At 43.4% G+C, this 23,805-nt stretch overlaps 2 protein-coding genes across 2 annotated transcripts; both read left to right on the top strand.

The window, feature by feature from the left end:
- Nucleotides 1–4,313: 4,313 nt before the first annotated feature.
- On the top strand, nt 4,314–5,456 carry LOC310772847 (G-protein coupled receptor 151; the record flags this gene model as incomplete). Its single annotated transcript, XM_083632776.1, has 1 exon — nt 4,314–5,456. One exon carries the CDS (start codon nt 4,314–4,316, stop codon nt 5,454–5,456), a length of 1,143 nt encoding a protein of 380 aa, XP_083488902.1.
- Nucleotides 5,457–12,418: 6,962 nt separating this feature from the next.
- Nucleotides 12,419–22,854, top strand: LOC310773459 (uncharacterized protein). Its single transcript, XM_083633343.1, has 5 exons — nt 12,419–12,496; nt 14,633–14,755; nt 16,187–16,367; nt 19,789–20,402; nt 21,796–22,854. The coding sequence occupies exons 2-5, from the start codon at nt 14,633–14,635 to the stop codon at nt 22,453–22,455; spliced, it is 1,578 nt and encodes a 525-aa protein (XP_083489469.1). The 5' UTR covers nt 12,419–12,496; the 3' UTR covers nt 22,456–22,854.
- The last annotated feature ends 951 nt before the right edge of the window (nt 22,855–23,805 follow it).

Raw genomic sequence — 23,805 nt, forward strand, 5'->3', positions numbered from 1 at the left:
ACATCATGAGAAGTGAGGTTAGATCAGGAGATATCTGCTTGTCAATGCGCCAATATCCACTTATTTTTTCTTTTCTTTTTTTAAGCTTCTTTTGAAGCTTTCCTCCAAGGTTATTTACATTGTCCTTGATGAACCCTTGTTTTATGAGGTTTTCATTCAAGCTGCTGCCCAATCAATCCTTTATATAAAAGGGAGCAAGTGGGCAATATCTGTTTCAAGTGGGCAATAGTGTTTGTTTCAATTTGTGTCCCACTATGACATCATCAGTGATGTCATCAGTGACATAATTATTGACCAAAATCATCTTATGACATCACTGATAATGTCATAGGCACTGATGATTTCATAGGCATTGTGACATAATCAGTGACAGTGATGTCATCAGTGATGCGAAGTTGGGCAATTGTGCACTGCACATGCCAATAGAGCAGGCGATTGTGTGCTGCGCATGCCAATAGAGCAGGCGAGGCCACGCAGCAGCCGAGTTGCGGGCGAGTTGTGAGCTGAGTGCGGCAAGCAGGGGTTTCGGCCATAAATTCCCCTTGTCGCTAGAAATCGGCAAGGGACTATTTTGTACAAGACACACAGCTGAACACACACACCTGAAACACCTGGCTGACATGTGGTCTTCCCAAAAGGTTCTGAAATATTCACTCCAGCCAGCCACAGCTTAGGCGACAGATGGGGCAAACTCCCCATCTAGTGGCTGAAAGGCTGAAAGGCATTTTGGACTATTTCATTATACAAATCTTCTGCTGCCATCTACTGCTCATATCAGGGTATCAGTGGTTTCCCCGGACAATGACAAACTATGACAAAAATATTTTTCCAAATATAAAGTGTGTTAAACATACAAAGATGAAGGCACAATACATCAAATTGATTAATTTCACCTTGCTTTGCTCACTTATCCATGCTCTCACCAGCATCTGTAAAGAAACGTCAGGAGGAAAAACAAGAAAAAAGTGGTGGTCATATAAAGTTGACTTGTACAAGCATTTCATCTTTCATTTCTCAGTGAGTGGCAAAATAGTGCACTATATCAAGATCTTGATGTTTGTGATCCACTTGTCACTGGGTTGTGCATTGGAGATGTTCTTCCCTCCTCTGTCAGAAGGTGGCAGTCTTCTATAAGTATTACCACTTATTATACTGTATTTGAAATTAATTTTGGCACAAAGCCCTCTTGGCTGCTGTCTCCTATCAGGCGTCCCAGCCTCAGGATGGCTTGCTAGTAACATTAAGTTACTTGAAAACCTATTACCAATAGAATTATTGAATGCTGTCTTCTTCATTAAAACTTGGAACTGTAGAATCTGCTAAGTGTTTCATATTATCCAGTACTGGAATATTGCAAACCACAGCCAGAAAGAGATGTATTACTGTAGTTCAGTGTAACAGTATCAACAGCTGAACAATTGCACACCATGTGCAGTGTTGGACAAGTTACTCAAGAAATCACTCCTATAAAAAGTAATACAATTAGTTTACTTATTACTTGGTATAAAAAGTAATTGGTTACATTACTTTGTATATTACTATACTATCACTACACCCCCCCCCCCCCCCCCCTTCCGAAAAAGTGACATACAACGTGTTTAGCCAGCTCCTTTTAGAACTGAATCCACTTTATTGGAACAATAATTAGCCTTAGTGGAGGAGTCAACAATCAGCCAAACTGCATATTTTTTTCTTTATTTGCCTACCTAGGAAAAAGAAAAAATATGTTCTGGCAACGCAGTAGTCTCGCATAGCCAGAGCAGACTCCAGCACTGTGCCAGCACTGGAGAAAGTCATTTAACTAATGTAACTTTGAAGTTACTTGGATTAGTATCTTTAGTTTAATTACAGTAATGCATTACTTGACTTGACTTGACTTGATGTGACTTTCCTGCCCAATACTGGTTAGGAATATGATTTATACTCCCTCCCTATTATTGGTTAATTGCAATACTGACACTCTTGGAATGTTAGATTACTAACAACTGTAACAGTCTGTTACACTTGTTTTAAATCACTTTGGAAAAGCATCAGTAAAATGCAAAATGTGAAAAAGTGTTCTGCCCCTCTCCAAGCCATCAGCAAGCAGGTCAGACAGTAGGAAGACAGAATAGGCAGTAGACCATCTTATCTTGTCTTTTTCTTCTCGCCCACAGGATGAACTTTAGATTCCAAAGCGTAGGCTGTGCTTATGGCAACATTCATCTGCAAAACAAGAAAGACAAACAGTCATTTTCAAAAGGTTATGGCAGTACTATCTTTAATCCCACACTGTATGCCTTCTAATGCCATGTCACCACGCAGTGTCACACAGTCCCAGGGTTGGCTGGCTTTTTATTTGCTTATGATTATTAAAAGCCTTACATCTCCACCCGCTCACCCTCCCACACACGCCACAACGCTGAGGAAGGCCTTTGGCTGAAATGTTGGTTGTTGCTGCTGCCCGGTTTTGAGGAACTATTAAAACCTGTGAAAGGACATTTGGAGTGCTGGCTTTTTCTCTCACTACTGAACTCTTTGCCTGCCCTGCACCCAGTGAGTTTTTAATCTATTTTGAGTGTGCTCGCTACCGGTGAGTTTCTTGTCTCCAAAGGGAACATTACCAGAGTTCATTTAGTCATTTTCAAAGTCTGAGACTGTGGGCCTCCCCTCAGACAAAGCTTGGACAAAGCCATCCCACCGTCATTATTATGTTATTTGATCCTATTGCAACTCAACAATTATATTGAGTGGAATAGGCACTGGAAGCAGAAATACGCTCTCACAACTCATCAATTATTCCTGATTACTGCGAGTATAAAAGCACTCCTGACTGTAATATCTACATACTTTTGATGTCATTTTCCCCCTCTATGAGTGTGACTATGTTTACTATTTCTTCATTAGATCAGAAGCCTGAGTCTTTTAAAGCATGTCTCCATATCTCACACTACTTCAAGGTACCTCACATCTTCCTAACCCCATACTGTGTTGGTGGCTCTGGTCTCCTAGCAACCAGCCCACTTAGTGGAGGTGACATATCTGAGTGGGTACCCTCAACTCCCCACCCCCCCCCACCCCCCCCACACACACACACACACACACACACACACACACACACACACACACACACCACCGCCCCTGTGGATGCTCTTTAAACCAACACATCTCATTTTGTGTTGCAATTTTCTCCATGCACTCTGTCAGAGGTTTCAAATTAGGTTCGAGGGGAGCATAATTAGGTGCTTCGGATGAGTATTCTTCCTATTATACTATCCTGCAATATCTGCTTCAGGAGAAACCACTTTCCTTTTGTTGAAATGAAAATTATTTTTTGTAGTTCTATTGCTCCAAAGTTAAAAAATGTGAGGTGGTGCAACAGTCATGAAGAGAACAAAACTGCATCTGCAAACTGCAATAAAAAAAGGTTCATTTTCTCAGTTAAAAAAATCTTGAATAGTTAAATGCATTTTAGACACTATACATGTATGTTTTTAGGTTTTCAGGACTCATAATTACAGTAAAAGTTCATTATTTATGGAATTCCAAGTTGTACAGGTATTACTTAAAGGAACAGTCTGCCAATTTTCAACCAGCTTTGTATAATTACAAAAATCAGTAATATATGAGAAAACTGTAAACAGTTTTGCACTCATTTTGTCAGTTTGACAATTATTGAGAGTTGATTGGAGTTAAGATGTGGACCAGTGATGTTATTTGTGCATTAATGACCTCACTGGTCCACACCTGAACTCCAATCAACTCTCAATAACTGTCAAACTAGATGAATGCCTGCAAAACTGTTTACAGTTTTGAGTTTTCTTTGTAGGTAATGATACAAAGGTTGAAAATCGGCGGAGTGTTCCTTTACACCGCTGACCCCAGTTCGTTCTAGTTGGTTATGCATGCTGCAGCCTGTGCTCAGTCTGTTGGAACCATAGGTTGGAACCCAATGTTGGAACAGGTATCATTCAAAGTGTTTTGATGTTCCTCTGTTTTCCAGTGTAGGCTCAGGCTGTCACATTGCTGCCTGTTGGACTGGCTGTAGCCCGCAGCGCTCTCCCTGCATCTGCATGGTAAAATGACGTGACGGTTGACGACGCTCAATGGCAGCACTTGAAATAGAACTACCTGCCAGCGCGCGCTCACCCACTTGCTGATGCGATCACATCCCATTAGCAGCGTTTCAGCACCGGACAGCTCCTCTCCTCCAGGACAGCCAGCTGTGGGGAGAAGTGGAAAAAGAAGGGAGCGATATTTACATTGCTTGTTGATTTCAAAAGTTTTCAATACGAATCATTTCAAGACGCTCCAAGTTGAAAGTCACAGGGAAAATGAATATTGCTCGACCGAAAAATGTCTCATTTTTGGATTTTGTCGGGGGAGTGCAGCTTCTCCAGGGGGAAGAAACCAGAACAGCGCTGCCTGTCATCCTCATAGGGATTTGTGTGTCCGGGGCAGTTGGGAATTTGCTCGTCTTCCTGATTTTCATCCGTGACTTTCGGACCGGCCGGGGCTCGGAGGTGAAGGCGCTCCTCGCCTCTCTCGCCTCCACAGACTTGGCCATCTTGCTGCTGTGCGCTCCCGTGCGCGCAGTCACCTACTACAAGCAGAGCTGGACGCTGGGCAGCTTCGTCTGCAGCACCGCGGACTGGCTCCAGCATTCTTGTGTCGTTGCAAAAACGTTAACCCTCGCAGCCAGCACCGGGGCGAAGCATAACTTGGTCTCCAGCACCACAGCCAGTGGACGTCTGTTCAGCCCGACGTTGATCCACGGCGCGCTGGCGTTCATCTGGATAGTGTCCATGCTGTTCCCGACCCCCCAGATGTTGTTCGCATCTTTGCAACAGTTTGGTATGGAAGCCATTTGCGTCTCTGAGATGCCAGTGTGCGCGTCTGACTTCATGAAGTTGTTCTACAAAATCTACCCGACTGCGACCTTTGCGCTGCCCATCATCTTCACACTTGCCTACTACACCAAAACCCTGCACACCGCAGTGAACCATGCGCCCGGCCCCCAGCAGCAGAGCAAAGTCACCCTGGTTCTGCTGTGTCTGAGCGGGGCCAATGCACTCATGCTGCTGCCGGAGTGGGGCACGTTCACCTGGGTCAGGCTCGGCTACAACAAGCCCCCCGTGGGCTCGGTCATCTTTGCGCAGGTGCTTCTTTACGCATGCAGCGCCCTCTCCCCGGTCATTCTGATGACCATGTACGACGACGTGCGCCACGGTCTCATCGCTCTCTGGTTCATTACGACTTGCAGAGGCTCGAAGCTGCACGTTCCCAACAACAAGTGTCCGAAAACGGAGGGGAATGGGGCGGAGGTCGGTGACAATGCCATCTCCTCCAACGCCGACGCGCAAGACAAGGAGAATACCTTCCCAGATGTGGAGCACTTTTGGACAGGGCGCAGGAATACGCACGTCGAGGAAGCGCAGGATCCAGTTCCATGGGAAAGAGAAGAGAAGATGTTATAATACTGTGGTTGTCAATGTGGGGTCTGGGGACAACCAGGGGTCCTTGAGTGGGTTCTAGGGGGTCCCCAGCAAATTGGTGATTGTTAAACCAGAATTATTTCATACAAGAATTAGAAAATGTAGAAGACTGACTGGTCATCGTTGTTTACTCTCCACCTACAATAGGCTATAAATAGTCATGGAATTCTAGACAAAATCATATCAGTCAATACAAATATTGCCACCTTTGGGTTTGAGAGACATCTCACCAAATTTGGATGGGGGGCGGCTAATCTGGATTAAATTAGGGGTCCTTGATTTGAAAAGGTTTGAGAATTACTGTTATAAACTGGTGTGTCTTTTGATGTGAATGTCTTTTGAATTCAACTCGTTCTCAGTTGCTTCTCTTATTTTTGACCCTTGGTGAAAGGCTGTAGTGGCCTATTTGCTGTCCTGAGTTTGATATAAAATAAACTTGTACAGTATAGCCTATTCTGTTTAGTTGTTTACTGCAGATATATGTCCATTTCTATCAATTGTGAATATTAGTTTTAGCCTATAGTATTTTGCAGCACTGTAAGTAATGATTTTGTAACCATTTGTATTATGTGAAAGTACGCTATATAAATATTCAGGCCACTTGAGCTTCGGAGGGTTTGTTGTGATTGTGTATAGCTTATGCATAATATGGATATTAAAACATTCTCAAATATGGACTGCTCTCCTTTTTCCCCAAAGGTTATAAAAACACTTAACCTACCTTAATCACAGATTAGTTCAACAAGCAAAGCTCTCAATTTAATTCAAAAGGTTATGAGATGGCATGCACTGTCAAAACAGAAACCATTTTTCCATATTACATTCACAACTAATCCAGCTGGCTATTTTAGGTCAAGTCAATCATCATATTTCAGAGAAAGTAGCATGGCACCAGTTTAGCAGATTGTACTGTATCTGGTCAACATACTGTATGTATGTATGTATGTATGTATGTATGTACAGTATGTGTGTGTGTGTGTGTGTGTGTGTGTGTGTGTGTGTGTGTGTGTGTGTGTGTGTGTGTAATGGCCTGCATTTATATACAGTAAATGGTAAATGGCCTGCATTTATATAGCGCTTTTATCCAAAGCGCTTTACAATCAGTAGGTAGTCTACATTCACCCATTCATACACTGATGGCGGCAGGCTGCCACGCAGGGTGCCTACACACCATCAGGAGCAAGGAGGGTTAAGTGTCTTGCCCAAGGACACAACGACAGCAGCTGGGAGGGAGTGGGGATCAAACCGCCAACCCTTGCGTCATTGGTCGACCCGCTCTACCTCCTGAGCTAAAGCCGCCCGTGTGTGTGTTGGTGGCATTGGATTCGGGGTGAAAAAATACATATGGTCCTTTACAGGACTCCGCCATCCGTGAGTCTCTACGAGTTATGGTTGTGGAGATACAGTACGTCCGCCCTTCATGCAGGACTACAGGGGAGAGATAGAGGACAGTGGGGGGTTGGGGGTTTCAAATCACTGACCAAACACTCTATATACAGTGATTGCTGTCAGAATATAGAGCCATTTAACACTTATTTGAACACAAAAACATCGCTGAATGCAGCTTTAAGCTATTTACACAATGACACCATGAAAGACAAGATGCTGGTATTGATTGCTACAGGCATGGCCAACTGCATGAGAGGCCATACACAGTTTAGGTTACATCATCATCAAAATCAGTCACAATAGGTTCTAGCCAAATAGTGTTTCAAGTTATTTTCTACTTTTAATGCATTTATTTCCAAATCAAGTTGGTTATAACATGTTGTCAATGAAGTCAAATGGATGAGAAATGACCCAGTATAAATGTTTATTCGTCACAAAAAAGACTGAGTGTGGCTTAGTCATGTCAAGTTATTTCTTTAATGTAGTGAATGTGTTTGTTCACACTAATGAAGCAGTTACAGGTGCAGTGGTGGCCTAAAGTTTAGAGAAGCGAGCTTGTGACCGGAAGGTCCTTGGTTCAATCCCCCGGACTGGCAGGATCAATCTGGGTGGGGAAAGTGAATAAGCAGCACTTGCCCCTCCCTCATTAACATCACTGAGGTTCCCTTGAGCAAGGCCCTTAATCCCAACTGCTCCAGTGGAGCTGCTCAGTGGCCAGCAGATCAGACTGTGGTTGTACTGGTCAGCGTCCAGGTGTGAATGTGTGAGTGAATGCAGGGCGCTCCTGAAAAAGAGAGAGAGCATTACTCTCAGTGAGACTCCTCCTGCATAAATAAAGGTTACATTAATCTCAATATCAGGGCTTTAAAAGATTTGTTGATAGCTATAATAGTTTGGTTAGTATTTTTACAGTGCATGCATTGTACACTGGATGGTCAGGTGAGGTGACCAACATATTAACTGGGTTAATGATCTAACCTTTCAGTCGTTTAGTTGTCAGTGTGTTTGAAGCAGCGGCCTCCTGCAGCTCTGACGCCTGTCACATTTGACATTTGCTGGTGTGAAAAGAAAGGTTAGATGTTGAAGGGAAGAAGAAAACATCTAAAGCTTTTCAGCATGATTAGGCTCCTGCACATCAGTTATTTATTGACAATGGACCATTGCTTCAAATGCCTATACCTAAATTAAATCATGGCCAATTAAAGTCTATTTAAATCGACAAATCTATAAAAGTACTTCTTCATTCCTACTCCACCTTTTTATCGTGCTGTAAACCAAAATACAATAGACACATTGGATGTTCTGTTTATTAGAGGGCACCAGCACTGTGGTCTTGAGGGTAATTGGGTGCATGTGGGCCCAGTGTTCTCCCTGAGATTTAAAAGCCTTCCACCAATAGCTGTATTCACAATGGTTCACTCATTTACTGTAATGTAGGGTACATTCTCAGTTCACTAGAAAATGCAGTGGATTGTGGGTATTTTATAGTGGACTATATAGTGAATCAAATTAACAGTTGAGTATTTGGACATTAATACAGAATGGCCAACACTATATAGTCCACTATTTCTGTAATATGGCAGATTTCGACAGGGCTAATATCTCTCTCCCCCTCCTCACCGATACACTTTTTGTTGCAGTCCATTGTTCAGCTCTTCTTTGTTTTATGTATTTTGTGTTGTTACATTATTTTTCCCTTAGTTTTAGTTAATACATTATTGTTTATAACTTACTTCAGTGTATGACTCCCTCATTAGCTACTTCCTTGAGCTGGGTTGTATGGGGGCTCAAAGATAGGCTAACAAAAGGTGGGAGTCATACATCAATGTAAAAGTTATAATAATAATGTCATATCTAAAACTAAAGGACTAAACAACACAAACTACTTCAAACCAAAAGAACAGAACAAAAGGTGCACATAGGTGAGGAGGTGCACACAGGTGAGGAGGGAGAGTGACACTGAATGGCCTGCATGCATTTAAAGCCAAGGCAGGCCCAGGTGCACTCAATCAGCCTAACGAGAGTGGGAGGGTCGCCACACCCCCCTCCAAAAACAGGGTCCCACTGGGAACCATGAAACACAAAGCAAGTACAAGTATACAAAATTAGACATTTAAATATGTGTCCAACCCGCCTGCCCCTGGCCAGCTACTCACCAGGCCCTAAACGGTAGCTCCTAAATACATTTCTGACCTGCTCACTGGCTATAAACCAATGAGATCCCTGAGATTATCAGCCATGTGTCTCCTAAATGTACCTAGGGTTAAATGTGTATTTAATACACATTTAACCCTAGGTACATTTAGGTATTTAGTCTGTTCTCTGGAACAAACTACCTGATGACCTGAGAACTACAACTGTGTCCATATCAGTTTATTGTTACTATTTTGCCTTTATATGTGAAGCACATTGAACTTACTTGTGTATGAAATATGCAATACAAATAAAATTGACTTGACTTGACTTGGCTGGCATTCACCTTAAGGCCCCAGTCAGACTGAATAGATTGGAAATGGGACCTTATGGAGTTTATCGCCCAAGGCAACTTGATTACTTTGATGCCAGCATTATGTTCATATGGCCAAGTGAAGCAGAATGTATCAAAGCATTGTAGCTGCATTAGATAAGATGCTACATTACAGTAAATGGCTGTTAGAAACTGCCATCATTGATGTTGCCATATGCTGCTGAGAACACCAAGTATCTCATAAAAATGTTGCATACAATTTGCTTTCATGATATATTGGAAGATGTTTGGATGCTGGATGTTTGGATGGATTCTTTTCTTCTTTTCATTTTTTTCATTTTGTGTTTGTTGCAGGAGCCCTGGGCCGTATCTTCTAGTGAGAGGGGCGAGGAATCTACTGGGAGAGAGCTGGGATGGTTGACTTGTCACAGATCGCTGTGGGTTACAAGAGACTTTCTTGGCCTCGATCCAATCCACCGCTGAGTGCCCGAGAGAAGAGTCTGCTGGAAGCTTTACAATAAGTGCATTTGATCTTTGGTGTGGATAGCTCAGCCGTGAGCGATGCTGCTAACACCAGTGGGGTTAGGGCAGGCATGTCCAAAGTCCGGCCCTGGGGCAAACTGCGGCCCACTGCCTTTAAGCCTGTAAAGACAGTGGATATACTAACCATGAGGTCACAAATGTATGTAGCCTACTTGCTTCTGCTTTGTATTGTTTGTTTATTTCCCAATCCAGTGTGGGGCCCATGAAGATTAACCCTTTAAGTCCTGCATGTAGCCTATATGTATTCGCCAATAGCAACATCTGCAGCTCGTGGGATCACAACAAGTAATCTCTTCCAGTATATGAGCTGATGTCAGCCATAATATCACTCCACTCATCATATCACTCCTCTCATCACATCACTCCTCTCATCATATCACTCTACTCATCATCCCACTCCTCTCCATCACATCACTCCACTCATCATATCACTCTACTCATCATCCCACTCCTCTCCATCATATCACTCCACTCATCATATCACTCCACTCATCATATCACTCCACTCATCATATCACTCCTCTCCATCATATCGCTCCACTCATCATATCACTCCTCTCCATCATATCACTCCTCTCATCATATCACTCCTCTCCATCATATCACTCCTCTCCATCATATCACTCCTCTCCATCATATCACTCCTCTCATAATATCACTCCTCTCCATCATATCACTCCTCTCATAATATCACTCCTCTCCATCATATCACTCCACTCATCATATCACTCCTCTCCATCATATCACTCCACTCATCATATCACTCCACTCATCATATCACTCCTCTCATCATATCACCACCCCCACAACAGCCTCTTCTCCCTGTTACCCTCAGGGAGGAGATACAGGGTCCCAAAAGCACGCACAAATCGCTTGAGGGACAGTTTCTTCCCACAGGCCACGAGACTCCTTAACATACACAAATAGTGTAGTAGCTGTACTGTACCGCACTGTAGATGCTACCATTATGTATGTCTAATGTTTAATTGTATGTTTAATTATGCTATTTGCACCTGTGCAAACAGAATGTCAATTGTTTATTGTATGTTTAAAGTATGTACATGCCATGTGCACCTATGTACAGTGAATATGTCACTGTCTTTGACTTGTCTTATCACTTTACTGCCTTATTGTTTGTTGTTTCTCTTGTTTTCCTGCACCTATATGCCCTGTTATTTTGCACTATGTTGTAAACGGAGTCTACAGCACAAGAATTTCACATGTGATACTTGTACTACGGAGTGACAATAAAAATCTTGAATCTTGAATCTTGAATCACTCCACTCATCATATCACTCCACTCATCATATCACATCTCTCCATCATATCACTCCTCTCATCATATCACTCCTCCCCATTTTTTGCTTCCTTCTGCTAATAAAGGCTGATTCCTTTTCATACTGAACTGTGTGAGCTGTGAGTTCAGAGCTTGGTTAAGATGTAAGAGCTAGGTTCAAAATGTGATCAACTAGACTGATATAATTCACAGATGAAGGCGACATTGAGAAGGATTTGCATGTGCATGCAGTGTTCCATACTACTTTGACCAATCTGCTGTCGTTTTAAAGCTAAAGGGCGATGAAAAGAGTACATGTCCTGCGCTTTTGTTGAGTTTTGGCTGGTGTTTTTTCTCCCCACTCGACCCTGAGGCTCTGCTGTGGCTTTATTTGATGGCTCCTCCTGCGTGTTATGGAACGTTTGCCTCACAATGTCTAAACGGTTTGCAATTATATATTTGAACTATACCGGTACTATTACGGTAATTCTTTATTCTTAGAAATCTTTACTTCATTTCTTATAATATTTGCCATTCTTTCCAACAAGACTGATCCTGCCGGATGCCATTATCCTCACATAAGCCATTCAGTTGACTGGGATGCTGTTCATCTAGTTACAGCTGGTTAGCAGGGCTGTGCATCAAATTAGATCAGTGTCATACAAAGACTGAGTCCTCTTCACACTCACTTACTCACACACACACACACACACACACACACACACACACACACACACACACACACACACGCACACACACACGCACGCACGCACGCACGCACACACACACGCACACACGCACGCACACACGCACGCACACACACACACACACACACACACACACACACACACACACACGCACGCACGCACGCACGCAAGCACACATGCACGCACGCACGCAAGCACGCAGCCACACATCACTGGAGCCACGTTCAGTTTATTGTAGCTGCTGAGCTGACTGACTCACTGAATGAGTAAATAGCCCCATCTTCTGGTTAGAAATAAGCATAGGACTCTCAGAATTCAATGAGACCACATTATGCAGCACTGTCAGCACAGAAATGATCCTCAACCTTTTTCACATTGAGGACCCCTAATTTAGTCCACATTACAAAAGGAAAAGGTCACGCTTGGGGTTCAGGATTAAGAAGCTCGTAGCCTACTATTGGTCCTCTTTATTTAACAGACGGCGCTGTCGTCCAATGGCGATGGAGAATCCGGACCCTCTGCGCAGATGTGTGTGCGCGGAGGTCACGCCCCCAAAAGCTGAAGCAGGAATAGGGTTTGAGGGGAGAGTCACGAACAGCTCAGTCAGAAGAACTGCTGAAGCCAAGCCAACACACGAAAGGTGAGATCTGTGCTTATATTGTAGCTAAATGAAAGCGTATGTAGGCTAATGACAGAAAATTTGTTTTAATCTAAGTACTCAGCATTAAAGTAAACAACGCGGGAAACAAGAGGTGACATCATTGCCTACTTTGCATATGACTCGGTTTAAAATAGCATGTAGGCCTATGCAGCTTTGTAACGTTATTTATATTGATAATACATTTTTGGTATTTTTATTATCCTTTTTTACTTTTCTCACTTTAATTCAGTGACAAACGCCCCTTTTGGTGTGTAATTGTAATTGTGTCATTTCTTGCCAACTTTAACTGTCATCGGTTTTAAATAGGTTACAGGCTTGAGAACTTAATTTCCTCATACCATCACATCAATTTCCATCTTGTTACCTACCATCTTGTTTTATCTTCTTGCTACCAAACTTGTCAACTTTTGCTCTTTCCTGCAAGCTCTTTCAAGTCGAAATTAAGAGTCTGAGTTGTAAGATGTCGTCACCCACCCAGGCAGAGCTGCTGCTATGCTATGAAATGAAATGGGATCCAGCCAGGTGTCTGCCAAGGAAAGGCTTTCTTGACCTGCCAGTTAGTTGGAGGTCACAGTTTTGGCACAGCTCGGCATAATTCGCCCTTGTGTCAAGGTGCTACCCCCCCCCCCCCTGTACTGTGCTTGATTCATGGACCTGGAGCCCTAAAACACGTTCACAAATCCAGTTTGTTGAGCAATTAATTGCAGCCTCTGCCATTTGGAAATGATCCTAATTAATTGTTCAGCTCTGATATATTATGCAACCTTTTCCATTCTACCAAACGGCAGTCAAGTCAATTCGACCTGAGAAGGAGACTTTGCTACTTGGTTGCTGCCTCTGATATTGCATTGGAGTTTTAGAGCCACCATATCAGACTGCGACTTACTGTCCCCACGTCATATAGCAAATGTGAACAGGTCTTTGAGTTTGACTGGCCGGTGGAGTCAGCCAGAAAGTCACCTGCCTGACTGAATGTGACAACAGATTATTTCAGCAGTCTGTGTAGGTATAAACAGACTGAAGGCCAGGTTTAAAGTGTATTCAACACACCACCGAGTGCCCTGCCTTTTGCTTTTACATTTGTTGACCCTGGAAGGACAATGAAATATGCTAGGCTAGGGGTGTAAGACGCTTTGAAAATTCCCTGCTGCACTGCCAAGCAGTTGCAGATATTAAACTAGAGTCTGGAGGTTATTAATCAGTTACTAGTCAAGGCCTGTTCACCCTCCTCCTCCTCCTCCACACCAGTTGCATTCACAACCTTGAAATACAGCAATGTGTTCTCCTCAAAGTGAAAACAATTGTGCAGCTGTGCGTAGTCAGAAAAGAGGTCTGTCTGCAGAGCCTTTGTCTGGAAATAATGGTTAAGTCCCAAACTCCTCTTTAATGGGGTGGAAGTGGGAGTGATTCACTTATTTCCTGTTGCTATGTGTCATCATGCTAGCTGCTTTTCACTTTCACTTTTGGTTTCTTGAACAAACCAAGATCTAAAAATCCCCAGTCTTTCTTTCTTTTTTGCCAAGCAAGATGTGTTATCATTGTCTTTTCTGGGTACTTTCATGTAAAGCGCTCAATTCCCATCAAGGTGTCTCACATGTAGCGAATAGCAAGGAATCCTGTTTCAATTTGAGACATGCACTGATAGCGATTATGCAATATATTTTCCCACCTATAATGCACGTGTAATAAAACAGGTTAAGCTGGTCAGAAGGGAGACGTCCTTAGCTAGTTGTATTCTATGTGGTGTTAACACTTCTAGGTAAAAAAGGTAAAAAATAATATTTGGCTGATAATGATATTGCTTTTTAAAGCTGATATTGGCTGGTACCGATATATCGGCATATCCCTAATTGAAACATTTACCACAGGATCTATATACAGTATGTAGTGTCTATCTATTCCTTGGGTGTGAAAAGAAAGCCGATGTAGACACCTGGTTTGGATGCCAGAAGAAAGAAGTTTGGAATATATCACAGAATGTATTGTCACTTTGTTTTAGTGTCCGCTCCATTATTTCACAAAGATAAACTATACATCAAGCAGAAGTAAGAAGTTTGGAATATTGCAGAATTTACTGTCTCTTTGTTTTAAATTGACTCCTCTCTTATTTCACAGATGGCGTTCGCCAGGGAGAAACTATACAATGGCTACGTGCGGCAGAAAATGGCTGTCATCGCCAACGATGTGAAGGCGAGAGAAATCGTGCCCCATCTGCCTTGCTTGACCACCTCTGACAGGGTCAGTTCATTAGGGAGAAGGAGGACCTTAAATGTAGTTATTCATGATCCTGTTTTGGCAGCAACACATGACTGCTCCTGTTAGCCTTTGCTGCCTGTGTCATAGAACATTTGGTGGATGCTCTTCACCAAAGCACATCCATGATTGCTTACATGTACAGAATGGATGGCATTAGTTTTGTGTTACATTCTAGTAAGAATACTGAAGAGGGCTTTCCCTTCTTCACTGTGATGATGGATATTATGAGGCCACACCTTGCACCTATTGTGCAGCAAAGGGTACAAGGTGTGGCCTATGGGTCAATTACTTTAAAAACATTCCATGACAGGCGTCCGGGTAGTGTAGCCGTAGATTCCCTGCCTACCAACATGAGGGTCATAGGTTTGCGCCCCCCCCCCCCCCCCCCCCGTTACCTCCGGCTTGGTCAGGCGTCCATACAGGCATGATTGGCTGTCTGCAGGTGTGAAGCCCGAAATGAGGATATGTGTCCTGGTCGCTGCACTAGCGCCTCCTCTGGTCAGTCGGGACGCCTGTTCAGGACGGAAGGGAACTGGTGGGAATAGCGTGATCCTCCCACGTGCTACGTCCTGCCTGTGAAGCTCCCCGCTGGCAGGTGAAAAGAACCGCTTAGCAACTGCGCATGTATCGGAGGGAGCATGTGTGTGTGTCTGTCTACGGCTCTCCCCAGATCGGCAGAGGGGGTGGGGCAGCGACCGGGGCAGCAGAGGGAATTGGTCAAGTACAATTGGGGAGAAAATATGGGGGGGAAATCCGAAGAAGAAAAAACATTCCATGACAGTTACTCAAAGTGTTTTATTTTTATAAACCTCCCCCCCCCACACACTTTTACTCTATTACTCTATTGGCTACTTCCGGGCTCATTCCTGCAGTGCTATATTATCCCTGCTGTCGGTCGTTGCTCCACCCCCTCTGTCGATTCGGGGAGAGTTGTAGACTAGCACATGATTCCTCCGATACATGTGAGTTTCACCGGCAGGACGTAACGTGTGGGAGGATCACGCCGGACCCACACCCGGACCCCCCAATTCCCCTCCCGCCCAACAGGCGCCTCGACCGACCAGAGGAGGCACTAGTGCAGCGACCAGGACATATACTGTACTATACCCATAATCCAGCTTCCCACCCACAGAGACTGCTAGTTGTGCCTTTTGGAACATCTGACCAAGCCTTAAGTACCGCTACCGGGAATGGAACCCGGGTCTTTACTCTACGGTGGTAGGCGAGTGCTTTTACCTCTACGCTACCCAGACTCCTAGAAAGACTGATTATCAGTGTGGTTACGGGGTTCTTCACCGAACAGATTGCTTGGCAGAAGCTACTTATCATCTTATGTTTAGGTGTCATAAAGACCACCTTTATTGATTGATGTGTGTATTCCTTACATATTCTTTCATAACACATTATCTTCAGGAAGAAATAGAGGCAAAAAGAGAGGTTAGCGGGAATAAAGCTGCCATGCCACATCTCATGGACTGTCTGAGGAGGAGAGAGAACTGGCCGGACGAGTTCATCGCAGCGCTGGAGGCGTGCGAGCAGAGAACGATGGCAGCTGAGATCAGATCAGAGTATGACTCTCTGAGAGGCCCCAACAGTAAGTCAGCACGGATTAACTAGTATACAGAAGAGATCAAAACTGCTGAATCAGTGAATATGCATTTGCAAAAGTTGCACTTTTGTATACGAGTCAAGATTATTTAGCGCTAGCTGTGAAAACTAGTTTGATCAAAATATCCTTCAGGTTCCTTATGATCTAGTGACATATTAGATTGTATTAAAGGGACAATTCACCCCCAATTGAAACACACAGTGAGTTAGCCCCTGTAGTTCCATCTCAGCCTGTGTGTTTGATGGTCCTACGAACTGAGTGACATCAGGGTGTGTAGACTAGATAATCACTGAATTTTAATTTCTGGGTGAACTATCCCTTAACACCCACATGGAAAGAATCTATATGTACCCTATATGTTTTAATATAGGGCCACATATAGTTTTCCCATATATGGTGCATACATAAAATTGGCCGTTTTCCTATATTATATGTACATATATGTACCTATATGCAGGGTTCGAGTTATAGTCAGATAGCTATGGGGTCCCCCTAAATCGGCGGCCCCCGGAGGGGGTCGCCGAAAAAAAATTGGGCCGTTTTTTCCTCAAATTGTGGCCGTTTGAAGCCAGATTTAGAGGAATATCTAATTTTAAATTAACATTCGGTTTAGACTGTTGTATGATGTTATTATTCAGTCTTACACTTGCATCTGATAAAATACAACAATTTAATTTTACAAATGAGACAAAATTGCTTAACTTAAATTAACATTTATTTAACTCTGTCTCTGCACTTATAAATCAAAAACTACAAAAATAAATACATAATGCTCATACAATTTGCTTTCCGAGCAGTTCTCTGCACTCAGCAAGAAACGCTATCTAAAAACAACAACAAGAAGAAAACAGATGAATGGGGCAGCCATCCCCTACGCTACCGTTGCATAGCAACAACAGACCGGAAGTTACCAGAGTAGGCTAACCTTACGAACAAACCCCTTGTGCACAGGTAATCAAGAACTTGTGAATGAAAAACAAATTGCAACAAACAGCAGCATATTTCAGCAGATACAGTAGCAGCATCTTGTTAGAACAAAAACAACTGTAGGCGTAATACTTACAAAATGAAAAATCTCAGACTCCTCTCCTCTCCTCTCATCATCAGACCATAACGTTAGCTTACCTACTAGCTAGTAGCAACCTAGCTGTTGCACTAACAGGTCGTTGTCCCTTGTCTGAAGTCGTTCTTTGTTTCTTTCTGAAACCGAAGCTATCCAGGCTTGTACACCCCGTTGGCAGCTTCAGCCTTTTCTTCAGTGGCATGATAACGCTATACTAAAGATTAATAAGATCTTGTTGGCTCAGGCGGCTGTTTACATCACGTGATGGTTGCATGTTGTGGCTTCTTCTCCCTGCAACTCGGTTGTAGCAGTAGAACACGCGCTCATGGGCAGCACATGGTGGCTTGGAGGTGAAATGCAGCCTATTTCACACAACAATTCAAACGGTTGTTTTGGGAAAACTGAAAACATGTTTCTTATTTAGCCTATTTATCTAGTTAACATAAATAATAATAATTCTTCCATCGAAAAATGTGTTATTTGGAACACAAAAAAGGAAAAAATAAATAAAAATAAAAAAGTTATATTTGTGGGGGTCCCACAGGTGTTCTGGACTATGGGGTCCCAGACTCTAGCTATGGGGTCCAAGACCCCATAGGTCCCCCCATAACTCGAACCCTGCCTATATGTATAGGTACATATATGTACCTATATGTACATATAATATAGGAAATCGGCCAATTTTATGTATGCACCATATATGGGAAACCTATATGTACATATATGTACCTATATGTAGGATAAAAAAAAAAAAAAAATAGCAGCGCACACAGGATTCGAACCCCGTTCTCCAAGGTTCAAGCCGTGCGCTCTAGTGCTGAGCTATACATTTTCTTATACTAACCAGAGAGCCGGGCACATTATATACTCTCTCGCACACAACGTAGACCACAATTGTCAGCGATCGGGAAGTTATTTTATGTGATGCGTACGATCGTAACAGACTAAAATGATGTTGTGTGTGTGTGTGCATCTATAGTCTGTAGGCTGTACGGCTTCAGAGGTTAACTTCATTTAACACCAGAGACTCAGGAGGTAGGCCTACACAGAGCCTCGTATAGTCTGTTACAATAACATAGTGTGCCCAGAGCACCTCGTTCCGCACTTGGTGCAGACCGGTGCAGACTTGCTTTGGTCTAGTCAGTCACAGCTAGTAAGTACTTGCGCATGCTCGTTGCTGCAGGAACTGAATTCATTATTTTATAGTATTGCGCTAAACTATTAACCATAGTTGTGTCCTGGAAGATTTTTGCTGGCACCACATAGCCTATAGTCCCATATTTATGATATTTCATGTGACATAAAATGCGTTGAAATGTAGTTTTCGTGTAGATCAGATTTCAACTCTCAGTTACACAATAAAAGACAATAAAATGCCAATTCACACACTATCAATATTGTCTCTATTCCAAACTACAACAAATGTTTTAACAATATGATGAACCAAATTGTGTTTTTTTACACGTTTACGTTGTAACCGCATTTTAGCCGGTTGAAAAGAGGGTGAAATTAGGTCTTAGACGTTCAAACCCAATATCACCCAGATTTAAACTAAAAATCAACGTTGAAAAAACGTTTTGTGCTCGCTGGGTATATATGGATTATGACACAGTGTATACAAACAGATTTGTAAATTACCTATATAGGAGGCATATACCTTGTATTGTGTACATATATGGCCTATATGTGGATATAAAGAAGTGAGACCTATTATGACCTGTATTATGAACATATAGGGCCTTTATGTGTATATAAAGAAGCTATATAGGAGACATATATGCCCTGTATGTGCACATATAGTACCTATATGTGGATATAAAGAAGCTATAGGAGACCTATATGCCCGGTATATGCACTTATATGCACCTGAATCTGGCCTATATGCAACCTATATGCGGCATAAATGTGGCCTATATGCGCATATATGCACCTAAATCTGGCCTATATGCAACCTATATGCGGCATATATATGGCCTATATGCTCCTATATGCGCATATATGCACCTAAATCTGGCCTATATGCAACCTATATGCGGCATATATATGGCCTATATGCTCCTATATGCGCATATATGCACCTAAATCTGGCCTATATGCAACCTATATGCGGCATATATATGGCCTATATGCTCCTATATGCGCATATATGCACCTAAATCTGGCCTATATGCAACCTATATGCGGCATATATATGGCCTATATGCTGCATATAGGTTGCATATAGGTTGCATATAGTTGCATATATGTTCATATAGATTCTTTCCATGTGGGCAGATTTGGATAACCTCTAGATGTGCGCAGTCAAAACTGAATGAAGTGATAACGCTGTTTGCTTTGCCCTAGATCCCAGTCCAACCTCCCCTCCTACCACTGTGGTCACGGCACACATCCACCCGGCTCCATCTGCCAGTGGGCCTGTGTCCGTTGTTTCCCCCCCGCCTGAGGCAGCCGCCCCAGACTCACCCCCTCCAGAAGCCCCCCTGCAGCCAGAAGCGCCCCCAAACCCAGACACTCCACCAGCTCCACAGGCTGCACCCTCTTCAGAGCCTGCCCCCCAGCTTCCACAGTCCCCCCAGGCGAGAGTGACACCCCCTCCATCAACGCCTCCTCCTTCTCCCGAACCCTCACGCCAAGTTCAGCAGGAGCCGGAGGAAAACTCTGAAATGGACTCCCAGGACATGGATCAGGATGACTCCAGTGACAAGAGTCTGATTCCTGATAGAGTGAGCGCGGGAGACGGCCAGGTTTCACTCGACTCCGAGCCAACCGCTGACCCAGGACCTGCTGTGGACCAGAGCAATGCAGCTGCTCCGTCCTCACCACACGCTCGCCAAGCACCAGCCCAGGAGAGCAGCACAGCGCAGAGTCTCTTAACCACCCCAGAGAAGCCCCCCGTACAAGAAACACCAGTAGACCTAGTAGCTGCTGAAGAAAGCTCTGAACCCATCGCCACACAGGTAAACCTCAAATTAGGTCAAGATAATATAATGAACTAGAAGGGCACTGGGAGAGAACAGACCTCTGCCAAGGCCAATAGTCCAGTCTGCTATGATATGCAAATTGTGTGAGTCGGATCGGATCCGCTCCAAAATGTAATGGGTTCTTCCTTGGCCCACGCTACACCATTCCACCATTCCACCAAGTTTCAGGAAAATCAGCCCAGTAGTTTTTCAATAAACCTGATAATGGACAGACAGACAAACAGCACCGAAAACATAGCCTCCTTGGCGGAGGTAACAAGTAACTGTTGGCAGGTGAGAACCACACGTTTGAAAAGGAATTCAGAAAAGGCTGTAGTTATTTTTCTGATTAAGAAAGATGTATTTTTATAGCTTAAAGGGAAATCCACCTTCAGATACTCTTACACTGTTAGATATAAACTGTGTGGTTGTGTGTGTGTGTGTGTGTGTGTGTGTGTGTGTGTGTGTTTGTTTGTGTGTGTGTGTGTGTGTGTGTGTGTGTGTTTTTGTGTGTGTTTGTGTGTACCCACTTTTCCCAAAGCCTGCCTCGTGTACTTCTACTTTAGTCAGTGATTTACATTTCCCAGAATGGACTGTGCTCCTTCCTCAAAATGCACCCCGTCTTGCACAGTAGCTGTATTGCATTCTGGTCTATTATTGAAGCTTCTGTCAGTAGAGAAATAGGTCTCTCTCCTCTTCTGGATTTCTCCCTGTATGATTGTTAAACAGCAGTGCAAAATGGTGTCTCTATAATCTATAATCACCTTCTCAGGCTATACCTGGGCCCTTGTTGAACTAACATCTTTTCATTAAAAAACTAATGTTACTTAGTCCTTCTCAAACTACTTTCTACATAATACTACTCTAGTCCATCAAAATGTCTTAGCTGCCATTGATTGTGTTGCATAGTTGTTTTCTGTACTGTTGACAAAATGTGATATTGTAAGTCGCTTTGGACAAAAGCGTCTGCTAAATGACATAATGTAATGTAATGTATAAAGAAGCCCTCTTTGATTGTGATGTACTGACACCGAAACCTGACGTTTACCGCTAATGTTTTAGATCAACAAAATGTGCCCAGAAATGCAAGCTACATCCTATTTTTGTTTTACCGTATTCAAGCATTTAAAGGTGAATTCCCCCCTTGAAAAAAGGTATTTTTTTAACATGGTCATGAACCCAAGGGTCATGAAACAAGCACAAAAATCACCATGTAAATTTCATTCCAAGTTAACAAAAATCCTGAGGTTGCATCCTCCCTACATCCTTCCTGACAGCTGACAAATTCCGAATGGGTAATACAAGTCTCCTACCCTCCTGTGTGTAAGACAGGTGTTTTCTAAACTCTCCAAGTCAAAAACCTGACATCTGATAGTTATTTCACCTGCAGGTGATGAACGACAGTCAGCAGGAGCAAAGCACAGACACAGCCTCCCCAGTGCGTGGTATGGACGTGCTGGATGCTTCTCTCACAGACACAGTGTGTCTGAGCAAGCCTGGCCAACTGCTCAGCATCCAACAGCCGCATCACGACACTCCTACTCTCCCTGCAGAACAGCAACCCTACTCAGGCGACAGCGAGCGTCTGGAAATAAGTGACCCTGAGCCTTCTGCCCACGTTCTTGTCCCCACCTCTCCGCCACCACGACGGCCCAACGGTGTTGTCGCCGTCCAACTTCCCAATAATAACGAACCAGAGGAGGACCACTACGAATCCATCAGCCTGAGCTCCCTGGGAGAGGTGCGGGAGATGGTGGTGCGAGTGGCCGAGGAAGCGTCTATCCAGAACTACGACGGCCAAAACTTGAGAGCGCAGGCTCAGATCCTGAATGGCCAAGCAGCCAAAGAGCCCGCTTCTGCACCGCCCACCAGCGCCGCTGAGCCCGTATCGAATTCAAACACCCCCTCAGAGTCTGCGCCAAAGCAGCAGGATCCAGAGAAGAAGGCCTACCTGTCGCCGAATGCAAAGTACTTTATGACAGCTGCCGCAGTCGGCGCCTGTGCATTGATGGTGGCGTGGAGGTTGAAGCAAGGAAAGATTATGTTTTAAAGCCCCTGGAAACCCAAATCCACAATAACCTTCTATGTAATTTAGGGTCTTATGTACATATTAATATGCATCAAAATGTAATGGTAAATGGCATTTATGTAGCGCTTTTATCCAAAGCGCTTTACAATGAATTCACCCATTCACACACCGATGGCGGCAAGCTGCCACTCAGGGTGCTGGCACACCATTGGGAGCAATTTGGGTTTCAGTGTCTTGCCCAAGGACACTTCGACATGCAGACTGGAGGACGCGGGAATTGAACCACCGACCTCTTTTTTCCAAAGCGATTAGTGGACGACCTGCTCTACCTCCTGAGCTACAGCTGTATTAGAAATTAATTTGTTTAAATCCAAATTCGAAATATTGTCATTTAAGTTTTTTTTTAATGCTATATGTCATGCGCACATCTCACCCACATCAAGTTGAGCACCACTTGGGGGGTGGGGGGGGGGGGGGGGGTGATCACGGGGACAATTCGGTGGACACACCCCCACAGTTTCAGAGCAGCTTTTGAAGCCTAAATGTACATACTTGGCAACATTTTTAATCGTTCAAATTTGCCTGGGGGGTTAATAACATTTTTTTCTGTGGCGTGACAAACTCAAAACACACTCCAGTATTTATTTTTAGTTTCCAAGGGCTTTAAGGCTTTTGAAAGAGGATTTTAAGGGCACCGTGCCTTATTGTGGTCTCTGGACTGTGACAGTGTGATGTAACTTGTTTAATATTACCCATAATAATAGCTGGCAGAACTTTGAACATCTACATGTAATTAAATCAGTCTGCTGTTAAGATGGAACATGTTTTGTGTTGTAAATGTTGAATTGAGTTAGAGCCCTACTGACCTAAGACCAAATACTATAATCTACACATTTTACTTTATTCATTTTATTAGTTGATGACTTATTGAAGCTGGGTTAAGATCTCAGGTGATTTAAGTACTTGTGGTTTGTAAAGGTACACTGATACTGTGTATTGATGGTAGCACTATATATATATATATATATATAATGTCTGATAAGCACTTTCTTGATAAGGCTGCTTGCATGTTCTCTGGAACAAACTACCCGATGACCTGAGAACTGCTACAACTGTGTCCTTATCAGTTTATTGTTACTATTTTGCCTTTATATGTGAAGCACATTGAACTTACTTGTGTATGAAATATGCAATACAAATAAAATTGACTTGACTTGACTTGGCTGGCATTCACCTTAAGGCCCCAGTCAGACTGAATAGATTGGAAATGGGACCTTATGGAGTTTATCGCCCAAGGCAACTTGATTACTTTGATGCCAGCATTATGTTCATATGGCCAAGTGAAGCAGAATGTATCAAAGCATTGTAGCT

This window comes from Poromitra crassiceps, assembly GCF_964638095.1.
Source record: "Poromitra crassiceps genome assembly, chromosome: 3".
Classification (NCBI taxonomy): domain Eukaryota; kingdom Metazoa; phylum Chordata; class Actinopteri; order Beryciformes; family Melamphaidae; genus Poromitra; species Poromitra crassiceps.

Bases quoted from the DNA above. Each gene is read 5' to 3' on its own strand.
- LOC310773459 (XM_083633343.1), top strand. From the start codon at position 14,633: ATGGCGTTCGCCAGGGAGAAACTATACAATGGCTACGTGCGGCAGAAA. The intron at 16,368-19,788 runs GTAAGTCAGCAC...GCTTTGCCCTAG, and splicing joins CTCTCTGAGAGGCCCCAACA to ATCCCAGTCCAACCTCCCCT. The intron at 20,403-21,795 runs GTAAACCTCAAA...TTTCACCTGCAG, and splicing joins CTGAACCCATCGCCACACAG to GTGATGAACGACAGTCAGCA.